This window comes from Orcinus orca, chromosome 1, assembly GCF_937001465.1.
Source record: "Orcinus orca chromosome 1, mOrcOrc1.1, whole genome shotgun sequence".
NCBI lineage: Eukaryota > Metazoa > Chordata > Mammalia > Artiodactyla > Delphinidae > Orcinus > Orcinus orca.
In genome coordinates this window covers 4,908,516-4,924,909 of record NC_064559.1, presented here as the reverse complement: position 1 = coordinate 4,924,909, position 16,394 = coordinate 4,908,516, and the positions used below count along the sequence as shown (strand labels likewise).

At 32.8% G+C, this 16,394-nt stretch overlaps 1 protein-coding gene across 11 annotated transcripts in view; it reads left to right on the top strand.

Annotated features, from left to right (window-relative positions):
- The window catches only part of CEP170 (centrosomal protein 170), a 142,112-nt gene that overhangs the window by 113,027 nt on the left and 12,691 nt on the right, over positions 1-16,394 (top strand). For 6 of the 11 annotated variants that reach the window (XM_049713481.1, XM_049713495.1, XM_049713496.1 and 3 more), the window contains 2 exons: positions 5,118-5,352; positions 14,688-14,865. In XM_049713481.1, the coding sequence (XP_049569438.1) occupies positions 5,118-5,352; positions 14,688-14,865 (413 nt within the window). The remainder of the gene's footprint in view (positions 1-5,117; positions 5,353-14,687; positions 14,866-16,394) is intronic. The other 5 variants (XM_049713506.1, XM_049713491.1, XM_049713502.1 and 2 more) reach the window with 3 other exon arrangements.

The following is a 16,394-nucleotide window of genomic DNA, read 5'->3' as shown; positions in this document are numbered from 1 at the left end:
TTGTTCACCATAATCTTTGTAATTATGATGTTTTACCAAGTTCATGTTCTCTTTTCCACCTTATTGAGCATGAAGCCACATTGTGATCCAGGATTATATATTCAGATTCTCTCAAGATGCCCATTTACAGTTTTATATCCTATCTAGGACAATGACCAGGGTCTTTCAGTCAGGGTAACATACTAAAATAGTTACATGTGGTAGGTAGTAAAAATTAAAACAAACAAACATACTTTTTTGATTTTCCTAATTGAGGTATCTTTGATATTATGATACTTCTACTTAATATAATTATAAATCTTGAATGGAAAAAGAAAATAAAAATTCATAGCTTTTGAAATATGATTTAAAAGAATGTGAAACCATACTTGTCAGTGTTGCTATTCACACTATAAACTTCAAAGGTCTTAGAAATGTCTGAACTTAGAGCCTGTCATATGTAAAAACAATTCTATAAAGCTTCAAATTCTGTATTTTAACTTATGTTAAAAAAAAGCTTTTCAAAGAAATATATATGATAAAAATAGAAGCATGGAAATCTCGGATTTAGCAAAATTAGGAGTAAGGTTTCTTTTATGCTTCTTTAATTCTGATGTAATTTGTTTTTAGGAGTTCAGTTTCCCCCCACACCACGAAAATTTCTACAATGATCCTTCAGTATGAAGTTATATTAAAATATCCAGATTTATTTTCATATGATACATTTAAAACTTAGCACCCTGAATTATCAAAATAAAGCAGTTGGTTTTCATTATGTTTTAAGTACACATTCTAAAAATGTTTTAAATCATGTTAACATCCTTAGAATTTTTTTAGACCGTTTGCTTTCCCACTTCTAATCCTCAAAATTTATAAACGGTAGGAGTTAAAAGTTGGGCATGCATGGCTTGAGTTATTTTTTCTCAGGTCAAAGACCAATACAGAACACTGTCAGGGATTTTTTCCCTCAGATGGTCTGATTGCTACTTGCTTATAAATATACATGTAAAACGTGTTTGTGACTTAATTTCCCACAAAAATATTCTGATACAAGTATGAAGATGCAATGTTTGTTTTCTGAAATGTATTTGTTACATCTGTAGATGTGGATGTGTTTTGATGTCAACAGAGTTTTGGTTAACAGTAAAAGAAATCAAAACAGTCACAGATAAATGATCCTAGTAACTCTTTTTCCCTTTTTAAATTACTTACACATCATAGATAGTATGTTTTCTTAGTGAATGTAGTAGTTTATTACTTCCACAAGAGGGAGTGTTGCATAATTTTATAACTAAAATAAGTCTTTTTAACTAATGTAACTAAAATAATTTTCAGGTTAGCTACAAAATTAATTAAGCCCATCTTAGAACTTTTTCTCATTTTATTATATGTGCTTTCCTGCACTTCATCAACCCAAGAAGCTTCTTAGAGATTGGCATTTCAGATACCTTCAATACAAATTTTCAATTTAAGGATTTATCTGAAATGCCTTATTAGTACCAATGTATGAAATAAGCCTAATGATATAAAATTACATTTGATTTTCTAAATGATTTTACCTAAGCAGGATGAAATTCAAGAAAAAACTAAAAAAATTTTTCAGCACTGGTAAAAAAAATATCACAAAAACAGTCATTCTGTGAGAAGTCTAGGATTTTTTTTTTTGTTTTTTTTTTTTTGCGGTATGCGGGCCTCTCACTGTTGTGGCGTCTCCCGTTGAGGAGCACAGGCTCCGGACGCGCAGGCTTAGCGACCATGGCTCACGGGCCTAGCCGCTCTGCGGCACGTGGGATCTTCCCGGACCGGGACACGAACCCCTGTCCCCTGCATCAGCAGGCGGACTCTCAACCACTGCACCACCAGGGAAGTCCTGTCTTTTTTTTTTAATTAGTCTAACTTGAAATGTTTGGGTTTTTTTAAATATAAAATATTCATTTTTTGTAAAGCACTTGGAATGAATTTTGCACTCTGGGAGTCCGTAGACCTGGCTTAAACTTTGATTTAAGCAATGCAAGACCTTTCTGGGCCTGATTTTTATCTATAAATTCAAGAATTTGGACTATCTAATGTCTAAGATCATTTTATTCTAAAATTCTATGAAATAAGAAGGCACTGGGGAAAGTTAAAAACATTTTTACTTGAAGTTTGCTCTGCAATAGCTAGCAGATTATAGGGATTTTTCTTCAGATAAAATGTATTGATGCTACAGTTTGGAAGCAAAGGTTAAGAACGCAAAGGTATTGAGAGAAGTTCTTCGACAAATAACAGGTCAGAGGTCCTGGCTTTAAACTCCCTTTCCCAGTCCCTTTTTCACCAGTAGTCATCATTTCACTTCTCAGTTCTACACGTTGCTGTTACACAAGCCAGGTTTTGTCCAGAGGTTAACTCGAGCTTTGCTTCATAGCACACCGTGTACGGTATGCTTTCCATTGGTAAAGATAACCTTTAATTGTTTGAAGACTTATTAATCATATTTTCATTTTCTGCTATGTCCTACTTATTTTATCTCTCAATTTCAGGAGAACACACCTAAATATGTTACCTTTCAGGTTTTAAAATATGCTTTGTTCTTTTGGTTGCTTTTCTTGTTATTTTCCTTCATTCCTTCCTCCCTCCCTCCCTCCCTCCCTTCCTTCCTTCTATTATTTTTTAATTTTTTATATAATTTTAAAGGTTACTTTTCATTTACAGTTGTTACAAAACATTGGCTATATTCCCCATGTTGTATAATAATACATTCTTGAGCCCATCTTATACCCAATAGTTTGTGCCTCCCACCGGGCCCCCATATTGCCTGTCCCCCTTTACAAGTTATTATTAGAAGCTTCAGTATTCTTACTGGATTCTAGATAGACCTATAAAAATAGGTGGAAAGTTTATGAATTTCATTTGAAAAAGAATTTTCTCTTTTATTCTTTTCTCCAAAATGTAATGATTCTCTGACCTCAAGACTTTAGACTGTTAAAATTAAATTCTAATGTGGCTCAACTTATATATTGTCACCTGACATTTAGCACTTGGTTCTCACTTTCTCATTCTGCTTTCATGCGCTCTGCCACTCATGAAATCTATCAGCCGTTGATGCCATTCTCTCTAAATTACCTCTACATTAACTACCTGAGTTCTATAATACCTGCTTATGTTTTCATATGTTCTGCAGTTTATTAAAACTCTTTGTTATTGGTTTTGTCTTCTCTCCAATTTTCAGTTTAGGTATGGTTACATAGTTTCCACATCAAAAATCAGGAACTTTAATCTAACAAATGATGTTTTTTTATTTATGAATTTCCTTTTATGAATCATATTCTAGGATAGCAAAATAAAGAGCATTTAGCATTTAATGAAATGCCTTTATTAAAAAGTACAGATTTGTTTACCATATATCTAATTGCCTTGCCATATTTCTATTTTTAAAAAAAACTTCTTTGTTCTTGTTCCTTAACTTTTCCTAAAATTGTTTTCAAGTCTCAGGGTCAGTTCAACTTAAGGAGTTTTCAAATGTCTAGAAATGAGTAAATTTCCACCATGGTAAAAGTAATATTTATGTTAATGAATTATAATGTTAAAATCAGAAATTATATTTATTACCCCCTTCAAAACACTCTATGATTAATTACCTGGAGTTCCATATATGTATTTGCATACACTTTTACAGAAAGCCGTGAAGTTTCTGCCTATCTTCATTCTGTCAAATAGAAGTTTGAATCCAGACAAATGGGTAGGCTCTGACTTATGATGTAGTCCTGATTACAGATTTCTTTTTCTCTGTTCTTAAAGCAGTTCTGGGGGCAGTGTGTATCAATTTTGTTTGAGAGCCAACTCAGCCTTACAGAGCCCCAGGCAAAAATGTAGTTAGGGGAGGAAAAGACAGGAAAGGCATAAAATTCTAGTGGAGTAGTATGAAGGAATTCTAGACTTCACAAACCTACACAGCCTAGAGTCAGTTTCTGTTTTAAAAGAGGGAGAGAGAGAGAGAGAAAGAAAACTCTTCTAATATTAATAACAGTTGGAACTTATAGCAGGAGCCAAGGTTTTATCACTTGAGCCACCAAAAACATCTCATGCTTTTTACTAGTTTTTTCTAATTTGAGAAAAGGAAATGGTCAGTATCTAGGAATTAATTCATTTATTCAAAAATATTTATTAAACATTTGTTAGCCAGACACTCTGCTAAGTGCTAGGTACACGTTAGTGACTTAAATAGGCATAATTCCTGCCCTTTTGAAGTTTACCATGAATTAGCTGTTATCTCCCTGTTTTTTATACTTTATGTTTGATTCTTTTATTAACAGTAGTAGTGATCTGTCTGCGTTAATTTGTCTTCTGATTTTCAAATGTGTCAGCAAAACCATTTTTTAAATCTTTACTAACCTTAAATAAGAAAGTGATTACCACTTTCTTTAATGTGACTATCGTCAGTATCTTCTGTGCCATAAGTGTCAGTGGTTGTGAGAATAGCTTGTAGGTTTTATTGCCATTGTCTGCTTTCACCATATGCTTTCAGTGTCAAAGCAGCAGTTGTACTAAAGATGCTTTGTTGTGTTTTTACCGTGTAAAAAGATTTTTTCCAATCATAGCATAACAGGATGTTGAATGACAGAGGTAATGGTTTTTTTTCCTGCCATAAGGCATAATTTCCACAGCAGGAATTATGCATATTTGTATGTTGGGAAAAGAGGGTTTTTACCATCTCCATGTTGAAAGTCCATGTGGCATGAGGAAATCTTTTCCTTTATTTTTATTTTTGTTGTTGTTGTTGCTGTCATTTAAAAAAATCCATATCGTCACTTAAATGAGAAATATTTGCAATTAAATAGTACCCGAGTTAAACATTTATGAATAGAGCTTGCTTAGTTGTTTGTCATTAGTGAATTTTTCATCTGAATGTTTATTCACCATGCTACAGAAAATGTGATCTTTCTATTGTTCTTAATTCCTCATTGTTTTTAATTCACCAAAGTATAATGTTTCTATCTTTAAGGAGTAGTAGACTTATGGTTTTTGTGAGGTATGTGTACATCAGTTATTGAAAATTGTGCTGTGTGTGCTCTCATGGTGTTTTTGAAATCATGAATTTTATTTTACCTCTTTTAAAAGATAACATAATAATTCTTTTTTTAATAATTAAACTAATTTAGTAAATGCAAGATGGAGGCGCTTTCCTACTGATTATGCTTCCACCTCAGAAGATGAATTTGGATCAAACCGTAATTCCCCTAAACATACCCGTCTACGTACTTCTCCAGCCCTGAAAACGACTCGATTGCAGAGCTCTGGGTCAGCAATGCCTACTAGTTCTTCATTCAAACACCGGATAAAAGAACAGGAAGACTACATCCGAGATTGGACTGCTCATCGAGAAGAAATAGCCAGGTTGGTTTTAATGGGTTATCTCTAAGAGTTGAAATTGTTTCAACTTGATAACAAGTTTAGCTTTTACTTGGTTTGTACTAATAGTCCAAGGAATGAAATCCACAGATAACTTAGTTTTGTTGGTAATATTACTGTCTATCCTTTTTTTTTATATGGTATTTTTAATGTGAGTGCTACTTACATATTGTAGAATTAATTTATTTTGGTAAACCGCCCTTTCCTATTTCTAGTAGAGATACAGATGAATTAATATAATTTTTGAAAGGTAGTATCAGCTCTACATAATTGAGAATTGTGCAGCTAAATTTTTGATTACATTCCTTTTACCTTCCAAAGAGGTAATAGTGTACTTGTTAGAGATGTTGCTAATGTTCTCTGGGGAGAATTAGAGTTAGTCAGATTATTACTCACACTTCAGTGAGTTCATTAGATACAGTCAGTACAATCCTTTAATAATTAAATGAAAATATTATTTTGAATGTTAAATGTATTTATAATAACCTGAAGATTACATAATAAAAAGTAAAATTCATGCTGCGGATGTGATTTTTAATTGATAGCATTGTAGTTGAACATTAAAGAGAGGCTCTACTCAGATAAATGCTATAATAGTTAAGGGTTTTTTAAGTTTGTAAGGTATTAAATTTTACTGCAGTATGCCACATGTTACCTAAACATTTTCACTGTGTACATGCTAAAATTATTTCTGCCTTTAGTTTAAGACCCTAATCTTCAAGTTTTATACTTGACAACATTTATTAAAGAATTTATTTATAATAATTCATAAATGCTTTTTTAAAAAACTTTTATGATGATTTTATGATGTTCATCTTTTGTTTTCTTTACTCTGTGGACTTCTGTGAATTGTTTTTTTCTGGCTCATTAGTTTAATGTTTAGGTTTTTTGGTTTTTTTGTCTTTAATGACTATTCACTTGTGATTGCCTTTAGTTCTTAAAGAACATGCCCTTCTAATCTCATTATGCTGCTTAAACGTTGTTTTTTGGCCGTATAAATGACAATAATTATTGAAGCATTGTAAACCAGTTCTGATTACAGTACAGGCATATATGTACTTTGGGATCCATGAATTATTATGGGCCCACAAAACTGTTAGTGAGAGAATCTTGACACTACATTTTTTCTTGTGGGCACAGCTGGCAACAGCAGGCCTTGCTCTTGTCTCATCATTTTTCTCCTTCCCATGCAGAAGTCTCACCACGTGAGCTCAAGGGGTACCTGAGGGAACTAGAGTGTTCTGCTTTTTCTTAGGAGGCTTTGCGTCTCAAGCCCTCTACCCCAAACTAGAACACTAAACACCTTCTTCTGGGCCAAACCCACTTCCCTGCCCCTAAACAGAAAAGAATTATGATACAAAGGGGAAAGTGAATAAGAACTGTCTGTTATATTTTCACTTAGTTTTATTTTGTTAGTATGTGCATTTTATTACCCTTGTCTATGTATATTTTATTATCTGTAGTAGTACTCTAAAGCTAGGCTATTTAACCTCTAATAATTTCATGCCTTTTTCCTCCAGTTTCTTAGTAGCATTATGCTAATAAAACTTGCTATTGGGATTTAATTTTTCAAGGTATATTTTTCAGCCATACATCTCAAAGCAAGAGAAAGTTCTTTTTGTTTATTAAGAAATTTAAAAAGGCGGAGGGAGGATAGGAAGTATGCAAGGAAAGAAAGTTAATGTTGATATTTAATGTTCCTGTAAGACGCTGATAAGTTTGCTTAATATGAGGAAATTTATTTTCAAATAACTATGAATCACATACTAAATAGAATGGAGAAATACATAGCTTTATTTCTTTAAATTAGCTACCACTTTCACTTAAGAAAACTCACATGCTGGAGCAATACTTTTTTTTTTTTTTTTTGCTGTTCGCCGGGCCTCTCGCTGTTGTGGCCTCTCCCGTTGCGGAGCACAGGCTCCGAACGCGCAGGCTCAGCAGCCATGGCTCACGGGCCCAGCCGCTCCGCGGCATGTGGGATCTTCCCAGACCGGCGCATGAACCCGTGTCCCCTGCATCAGCAGGAGGGCTCCCAACCACTGCGCCACCAGGGAAGCTCTGGAGCAATACTTTTAAGAGTAATAGGTAAAGATATTTTTATTTGAAAAGCACAATAATGATTTTAATTTATTACAAAATGTTTTCTGCTTTGTTATATTCTATTTGCTTAGATTTTAGAGCTATATTACTAAACCAGCACTTTGTAGTCTGTACATAGTAATTATTTACCTTCGTTTAAACTTAAAGCACAAAAAATTCCATCTGGTAATTATTTACCTTCGTTTAAACTTAAAGCACAAAAATTCCATCTGGAATATAAAGAATATAAGCAAAATATAATATATTTAGTCTTTCAATTTGAAGAGGAAACTTTTTTCCAGGTACCCCCGATACATGTGCTTTCGATAATGCTTGTCCCAGTTTCTCCATTATAACACAGATACAGATTTGCTTCCCTTGGGAATTTCTTAGATTATACATTTATGAATTTTAGGGTAAACAAAGCTATAATACCACCTTTACAGATTATCAAATATAATACATTTAACCTAAAAATTATACTGGAAGATTATATAATTCTCATTTGGATCACAATGCACTAAATTTTTTAGGAGAGAGTTCTAGTTAACAATATTTTATTTTAAGGTTTAACAACCAGTTCATTATAGATATGTTATAGGAGAGGATTAAATCATAAAGGCAATATAATATTTTATCCTAATGTTGATTGAAGGTATTATTTGCAAAGGTGAGATCCTCTTGCACCTTTACACCTCTGCAGTTTTATTTTGGATCAAGTTTTTGTATACATAAGTGCTTTATATGTATTGTGTATATGCGTGTAATCCCCGTCCACTCAACAAAGAATTCCTAAGCAACTCCTATGAGCAGAATGTAGTGTTTAGCGTGAGTGAACTGTAAAGATGACTTAGACATTGATGTCCTCAGTTCAGAGTCAGAGGAAAGAAGCAAAAGTGTTGTGTGCAGTTGATACAGGCAGAGTGACAGAAGAGGTTTTAAAAAATAGGAAGTTTGTCCAAGTATAAGATGTAAAGGTGTATAGTTATTGGATGACCAAACTGAAGATAATACAGAGCCAGCTAAATAATAGGAGACTTTGAATGCCAGCTACGAAGTGTGCATATTATTTTATGTATGTTGATACTTCAAGATTTTTGAAAAGGAAGGTAACTTAAGATCTATATTAAAAGAAGGTAACTCTGAAGGGCATTTTGTAGAATTGTTTGAGAGAGAAGAGAGCCTAGAGATAAACTAGTAATCTATTCTAGAAGTTAATGTGCAACATATTGAAGACCTGAGACAAGATAGTGTTAGTGAGGGTACAAGTGGAGATATGGACGTGTAACAGCTGACAGCGTTTGATGATTGCCAGCATGACTCTATGGTTGTTCAAATGGATATTGGTAAGAATAAGGAAGACAAAAGACAGGAAGGAAGACAAGCTTCGTTTTGGACATACTGACTTTAAGGTACTTAAGGAACAGCCATGTGAAAGCGTATGGCTCTGCAACATAGGAAGCTGATGAGAGCTAGAATCATCGTTTTGGAAGTCAAAGAGAAAATACTTGAAGCTGTGGTCATAGATGATATTGCCAGGAAATGGTGAGTGAACCTAGAATACTGTTGAACTCAGAGGTATAACCTAAATTATAAGGATGCAGTATAGCTGAATGATCAGAATCGTGGACTCTGGGATCAGGCCTTCTAGATTGAAACCCAACTCTACCCACAAGGTCTGTATGACCCTTGACAAGTTAAGTAACTGTGGTCTAGTGATCTCATGCATAAAATGGACGTTAACAGTAGTGCCAACTTGAGAGAGTTGACAGACTGATGCATGTGCTTGACGTATAGTGCTTGACATATAGTAAGCTAGCAATAAATGTTATATTTAAGTGGAGTGCAGAGAAAACAGTGTGGTGTGTGTGTATACTCAAATATGATTATATTTAGAACTTAATTGTGAGCTTTCCGTTTTCTGTATGACTCCAGATGTAATTGGAGTTTCAGAATCAATGTGATATTCTTATAATTTATAAAATATTCTATTAGGCTTACCCTATACAAATAGGAAACCTAAGAATCTCAGCCAAGGTTTTGTTCACATTTTCAATCCAAACATTATTTTAAAATGTTCTTTTTTACCTGAGAATAATAACGCTGATATATAAGTGGTCTGTTTTTTTTTTAAATATTGAAATGATTGTTAAATAAATGTATCACAGAACACCCACCTAATGAGTCCTACTCCCTGATTTGATAGCCTCCAAAGTAAAGTCATCTGACACTTCATGTCAAGAGGGAAAAAGCTTTTATTATTACTAAGTCTTTTACATATAATACTTTTATTAGTGAAATTCAAATAAGAATACCTATCAAATACATTTTTAAAAATTTTAGAATAGAACTATGGTTTATATTTTTCAAGCCTAAATAATATTTTCAATTAAAATTACAAATGTATGGTAATCTTAACGATGAAAAACCAAATACTTGTAATTTTAATACATTACTAAAAGCTTTTTTGTTTTATTTTTTTGGTAAGAGTCAGTTTAATTTAGTGGCCAGAATTAAGTGGTATGGGGTTCCTTATAATCTATAAAGTAATATAATGAAACATCTATACATAGCAATCTATTTTAGTTAAAAAAGTCTTTTAATGGCAATACCGTTAAAAGATATACTATATTTGGGGGTATGTGTGGAAGTGAGCTTTAATAATACTAAAGTATTTTTTATTTCGGAGAAAACACCATAGAGATAAAATTTACGTTATCAAGGAATAAAGTACATCTGTTCAGTCAGTTTTAAGCTTTATTGGTTCACAGTAGCTGAAGTCCAGGTCCAGCCTCTGTCTGTTTGTTCTTTTGGGCTAGGCCAGATCCAAATAGCAAGGGTAGGAACAAAACATCTGCCCAGAATAACTGTCAAATGACAGTTATTCTTCAGTTTCTTATAGTTTTTCAGCATTTTCTAGATATTATGCCTTCATCATATTCTCTGACCTGAGGGTACCTTATACTACCTCTTTCCATGTACTTTGGCTATCTCAAATCTTGCTCATTGAATAAGGGCAGTATTTTCCTATCAGGTGACTTCACACCATCTTCTTTTAACTTGCAGACTTTGTGTCTGGTGGAGATGGCATGGGGTGGTGTGGTGGTGGTTGTTTCTTTAATTTTTCTCATTTATTTAGGAACTGTTTATTGATGGCCAAGAGTGTGCTACGACCTTCAAAGTTATCTTCTTACCATTACCTCTTCATGACTTGCTCAGTTTATTTGAAGCATATTCATAAGTTTAAAGACTACACTTAAGTAAATATAACGTATCTGTGGTGCTAAGCTCACGTTTAAACTTAGTTTCATTGAAGAAAATGGGAGGTAACTTTTTAAAAAAATATATAATTAAATCCCTACCTCTTTTGATGGCCAGAAATAGATTTTACATACTTTATTCCTCTATTTGGGCCAGCCATTAAATTGCTTTGGCTACCCAAAAGAGCTTCCAATTTCAATCCATTACTCTCCCAACCGAAGCCAGTCTTTTGTGGCTCAGGTTACCTATTTCTCCCAATTCTCCGTGCTTTCATTAAATGCCCACAATAGATGTGGATTGCCATAATTCTTTCATTAAGGTTTTTTGTGATATTGCATCAAAATTCCATCAACATATAATAAATGTAACTGAGAGTTTCCACCAAAAGAAGAATAAGATCTTCCTTATCAGTAGGAAACTTTTGTGAACCTTCCATATAGTCTTTAGCTAGGTCAAGTATGTGAGTTAATCTTTATGCCTCTTGAGAGCTAGGCTTCTTTGATTCTTTATTATAAAGTCAGATTCAACATAAGATTTTCTGGAATGACCCTTAATGTCTCTCCTAAAACTAATTTTATATTTTTATCACTCCTGTCATTTAAAAAGTAGACTAAATTATTTCTTAAAAGCTAAGTAAAGTTATAGTTATAATCTCTTATCCAGTGTTAAAGTAACAAGAGGTTTGATTTGTTATCATTCACTTCAATGTTAGGATTCTAAAGCTAGTATACTTCTTTAGTAGCTCATCACTTCCTTTTTTCCAGTAATATCAAAGGCAGTCTCATGCTCATGGTTTATATGTATATCCTTTGAAGCTCTACTTACATATAAAAACTTTTGAAACTTAATATGCTATTAAAAAGATAAAGCAGATATTTTCCTTTTCAGTTAATTTAAAACCTAAAAGACTGTTAATGTTGGTAATTTAAATCAATAAAGTCTGATAGTTTGTTTCTATCATGGTTATTAGGTCACACTTGCAAATATTGCATGTTTAATAGGACATGCATTTCACAAGGTCTCACTCTCATTTTCAATATTTTAAACTTCCAGTATACCCAAAGCATATTATTAATATATTTTCCCCTGTTTTTAACCCTTCAGTGAAAAATAGCCTTTAATTGATTTAAATAAGAAAGGGGACATTACTGAGATAGTTCACCTGAGAAAATCATAAACTTCATAAAGTATGTCCTCATTACCCCACCTTTTTACAAATAATGCATATTCATTTCTACAAAATTTTTGAAATTGGCTTATTGGTTCTGACCCTAAGACAAAATTACACAGATGTTATAGAACTTAACCCTGAAACTATATTTCCTTCCTTAAGAACTGTTTTCCTATCCATATTTTGTAATAAAATAAAATTAAATGTGAAAATTATCCATTTTTCTAATTAGAAGGCTTGAGTTTTTATTGATATTGCAAAGGAAGCAGATGGAAGCAAAACTCCAAATAAAAGGTCTGTTCATTTTAGAATTTCCTCCTTCAGCAGATTTATTGAGGTGGAGATTGAGAATAAGAACAGGGGTTATAAACTTGGAGATCAAAGAAAGAATACAAGAGATATAAAGAACTACATTATTGTAAAATATTCTAATAACTGTAATCTAGAAGAATTACAGAATTAATTTGTAAGCCTAGATTGAACAACCATATGAATAGATCCATACTCTATGTTGAGTCATAAAACTGTTATTTCTGAAGATACTCATAACTTTGGCTTTTTTTCTTGATAATTTTATATGTCTTTTAGAATTCCTAATACTGGTTTTAGTAGGTGCTCAGATTTTTAAGCAAAGCAGATTTAAATTAAGTTAATGGTCTGTATTATTGAGTCAGCTTTAAGATAGGAATTGCCATGCAAAGAAACAGCTGGTATATACGCAACATACTTGTAAATTAAAAGAAAGCTTTTCGGATGCCTACTAACTGAACAGTATATGTGGTATATACATTAAGAGTTCATTGTAGTACAGTTTTTACTGTATAACATGTTGACATTGCTGTTGTTTGTGGGTTTTTTTTTAATTCATTACTGCTTTCTGCAAATATCAGAAGCTTCATCGTACAAATGTCTGCATAAAAAACTTTAAAAATAAAATAGATCGTTAGATAAGTAAAAGTTGCCTATTTCTTATCTCATTAAACTGGGTTATTCTGTTTCTCATCCTAGTTCATTTATTTTAGGAAATTACAAGAGTGGAATATTGTATCTAAGGAAACAGTTTACACCCATTCTCAAAAGAGTTACATCAACAGTTAACAAGTTTTTAAAAATTAGATGTGGAATGGTAATATGAGATATAGCGTGATGTATAGAAAGATCTGGTTACACCACTTACTGTTGGTGACCTTAACCGAAAAATTAGTTGCATAACCTCTCCTGAGGCTGATTTTCCTCATCTACAAAACAAGCTGAGTAATACCTCTCTTACAAGGTGGTTGTAAGAATTAGAGTTGGTGAATATAAAGCTTCTTTATAATGGTTTTGATTATAATATATGGTAAGTATTGGTTTTGATTATTTGAAAATATAATTCTAAGCTTCTGAAGCCAAGGACCCTGTCTGCTTATTCACCATTGCAGCCCTTAGGGCCTACCACAGTGGCCAGATCAGTAAATATTTTTTGGTAAATAAAAAGGAATTGACCACAGATTGCTTCTGTTGGACCATAGCTTCAACATAGCTTTTCTTTTTAAATCTGTAGTTAAGTTTTTATGCAATTACTGCATTCCTTGAAAGTCTTTCAAGCTCACATTTTGTATAAGTTAAAAAACTGTTACTTTGTGCTTTGGATTTTAGAGTTGGGAATCTTAAAACAGGTACTTTACAAATATTCTGTCATTCCAAAACTTTCCCTGTGGAAGTAGCCAAATAGAGATCATGTGCAGGGGATGCATAACTTAGAAAATGTTCAGTTATCACCAATAACAATTATTTAATTCTTCAATCCATGTAGCTAAAACTACAAATAAGTAGCTTTATGGAAATAAGCTCTAAACCTGGAATCTGGCCCTGTCTTAGCTACTTCTAAGTTGTATGGTCATGAGCAAGCCAGTAATTTTCTCCTAAAATGTGTCTTTATTCATAATCCGATAGGTTCTACCTCACAAGCTCTGCCTCTATCTTGTGACCCTCAAATGACATATTGTGTACTGTGAAGTATGGTATATGGTGTAAAGTGCCATGCTGTGTCACAGTTCCTCACCTTGGTACCGTACACCCCTTGGGCCATCTGGGGAAGCTTAGGGAGCTCTTCTCAGAAGAATGTTTCTAAATGCATAAACGTAAAATACTTAGAATGACAAAGAAATGCAATTATATTGAAATACAGTTATCAAAATATTTTTAAAGGTATATAGTAATATATGGTTCTCTGTTAACATACTAAATGGAATGTTATGGCTGTGGGTTTAATGAACTGCAGTAATTTTGAAATAGTGATGACTAAGTGTTTTGAGGTACTTGTAGCAACTATAATGTGATTACTTTTGCTGACAAAAAATCAGCAGTATTGCTAATACCACTGTTGTTTATTGCTTGTATTTATAATTGAAAGAAATGCTAAGTTTCAGTTAGGAGAGTAGTGAAAATAAAGTTGTAATTGCTTTTCTCATTCAAGTTCATGGACTCCTTGAATTCTGTTCACCACCCCCAAGTTTAAGAACTCCTGTATAGTCATTAACATTAACAGTGTATTTTTAAAAGATATATCACTACTTCAGGTGTTTAACATGTATTTTTCAAAGTGACAACTTGTAGATGACGTGCAATTTAGTTTTATTAATATTTGGAATTAAAGTTTAAGACTTTGAGTATCAAATAGTTAATAGCATGTCCAAAAAAATCTTAAATTTTGAGTACAGATCTTTAACTAAATATACAACTTATGTAACTGATTCTATCAAAATGATTGTTTCTAGACCTGTTATTTGAAAGTATTAAACTTCTTTTCTAAAATTATTGCCAGGATCAGCCAAGATCTTGCTCTCATTGCTCGGGAAATCAACGATGTAGCAGGAGAGATAGATTCAGTGACTTCATCAGGCACTGCCCCTAGTACCACAGTAAGCACTGCTGCCACCACCCCTGGCTCTGCCATAGACACTAGAGAAGAGGTAGGAGATCTTCATGGAGAAATGCATAAGGTTCTTTCTTTTCTTTATTTCTTTTGCTTTTAGCTTTTTGCTTAGTTTATTTTAGTTATGTCCACCCTTCCTGTTTGCATGAAGCTCTGCATTTTCCAACTTTACTTTAACAAGTTTCTTTTATGTTTTTATAACAAAACTAGTAAAGGCTAACATTTTGTCTACTATTAACATGAAGCTATAAAATGATTTAAAATAAGCCCTTTGTAAAATATGAAAATAAACGGTATCTGAAAAGCAAATCCAAATTTGGTAAATGTATAAATAATAAATAGTTGTATAAAGTTTTTGTAAATTTTACGCAGCTTCTTAACTAGGAGTTATCTCTAGTAGCAAAGAAAGAGAAAAATTCTACAGTTTTCACGACTTTAAATAATTCTGTTGATGAATATACACATGCATATGTATACACAAAGATTCTTAAAAAATTGAAATATACCTACACACACACTCAAATATGTGTATCCAGTTTTGGAACACTCGTGAACTCTGCAATGTAAGTTAGCATATATAGACTATTGCCCTTCCAAAACCAGGGCCTCCTGCCCTCCCTCTCCTGGGGGCACCATGTACATACATGGCTCCAGAAGGTGCCTTTAACATATAATATAAAAATAATGTACTCTGGCCATGTTGGCTCTCTTGATTTGGTGCAGAGATACAAACGAAAGATTGGCATTTTGAAAAATGAATTATAGTTTTATTAGGACAAAGCCACACTAATTTGTTTAATTATCATCTGGCTGTTTTATGCTACAACGTCAGAATTGAGTAGTCAGACAGAAGCTGTATGGCTGCAAAGCTTAAAATATTTATTATCTGACCTTTTACAGAAAAAATTTGCCAGCCCCTAATATTGATGATTCATTCCACTCCCTTAATTTTATAAAATAATGTTCTCAATAGTAGCCAAAAATGGCTAGCCTCTTTGACAAATTTAATTCTGGTAAACTGTACTACTAAAATTTTCTTCAGTTGCTTTTTGTCACCTTTATAATCTTATTCTTTAATGGTCATTTTTTGGTTGTTTTTTTTTTCCCCTTTATGTGTTGTCTAATTTGGTAAATGATGTTTCATCAACCTGTGTAGAGTTTTGTTACCACAGTGATCAATTGTAAATGTATATAAAAATCATTCTTATTGGTGAAAAACAAAAGAATCCTCTTGGTGGCAAGACATACACAATTCTTCTGGTACACTTTAAATGATGAAGATATTATTTTCACAGCTGTCTAACTAAATTTTACCTAACATGATTGTACCTTCACTCAGACCCAGTAAAATTTTTCAAACATTTCATTGAGTAGACTTCCATTTTTTCCTTTTGGCTTTATTTCTTATTATTGTACTAGAGTTTATTCCTTCTTCAGTAAACCTGAGCTACTTTGTACCGTATGTGTATAATTTGCACTGTAGATGGCAGTATATCATTTGTACTGGAATATGTCATTTCTGTAACATTGCTAAAAGTTTATCTAAGACCAAAAACTACTTACTTTGTGAACCAAAAAAAACTTTTTTTTTGGAAA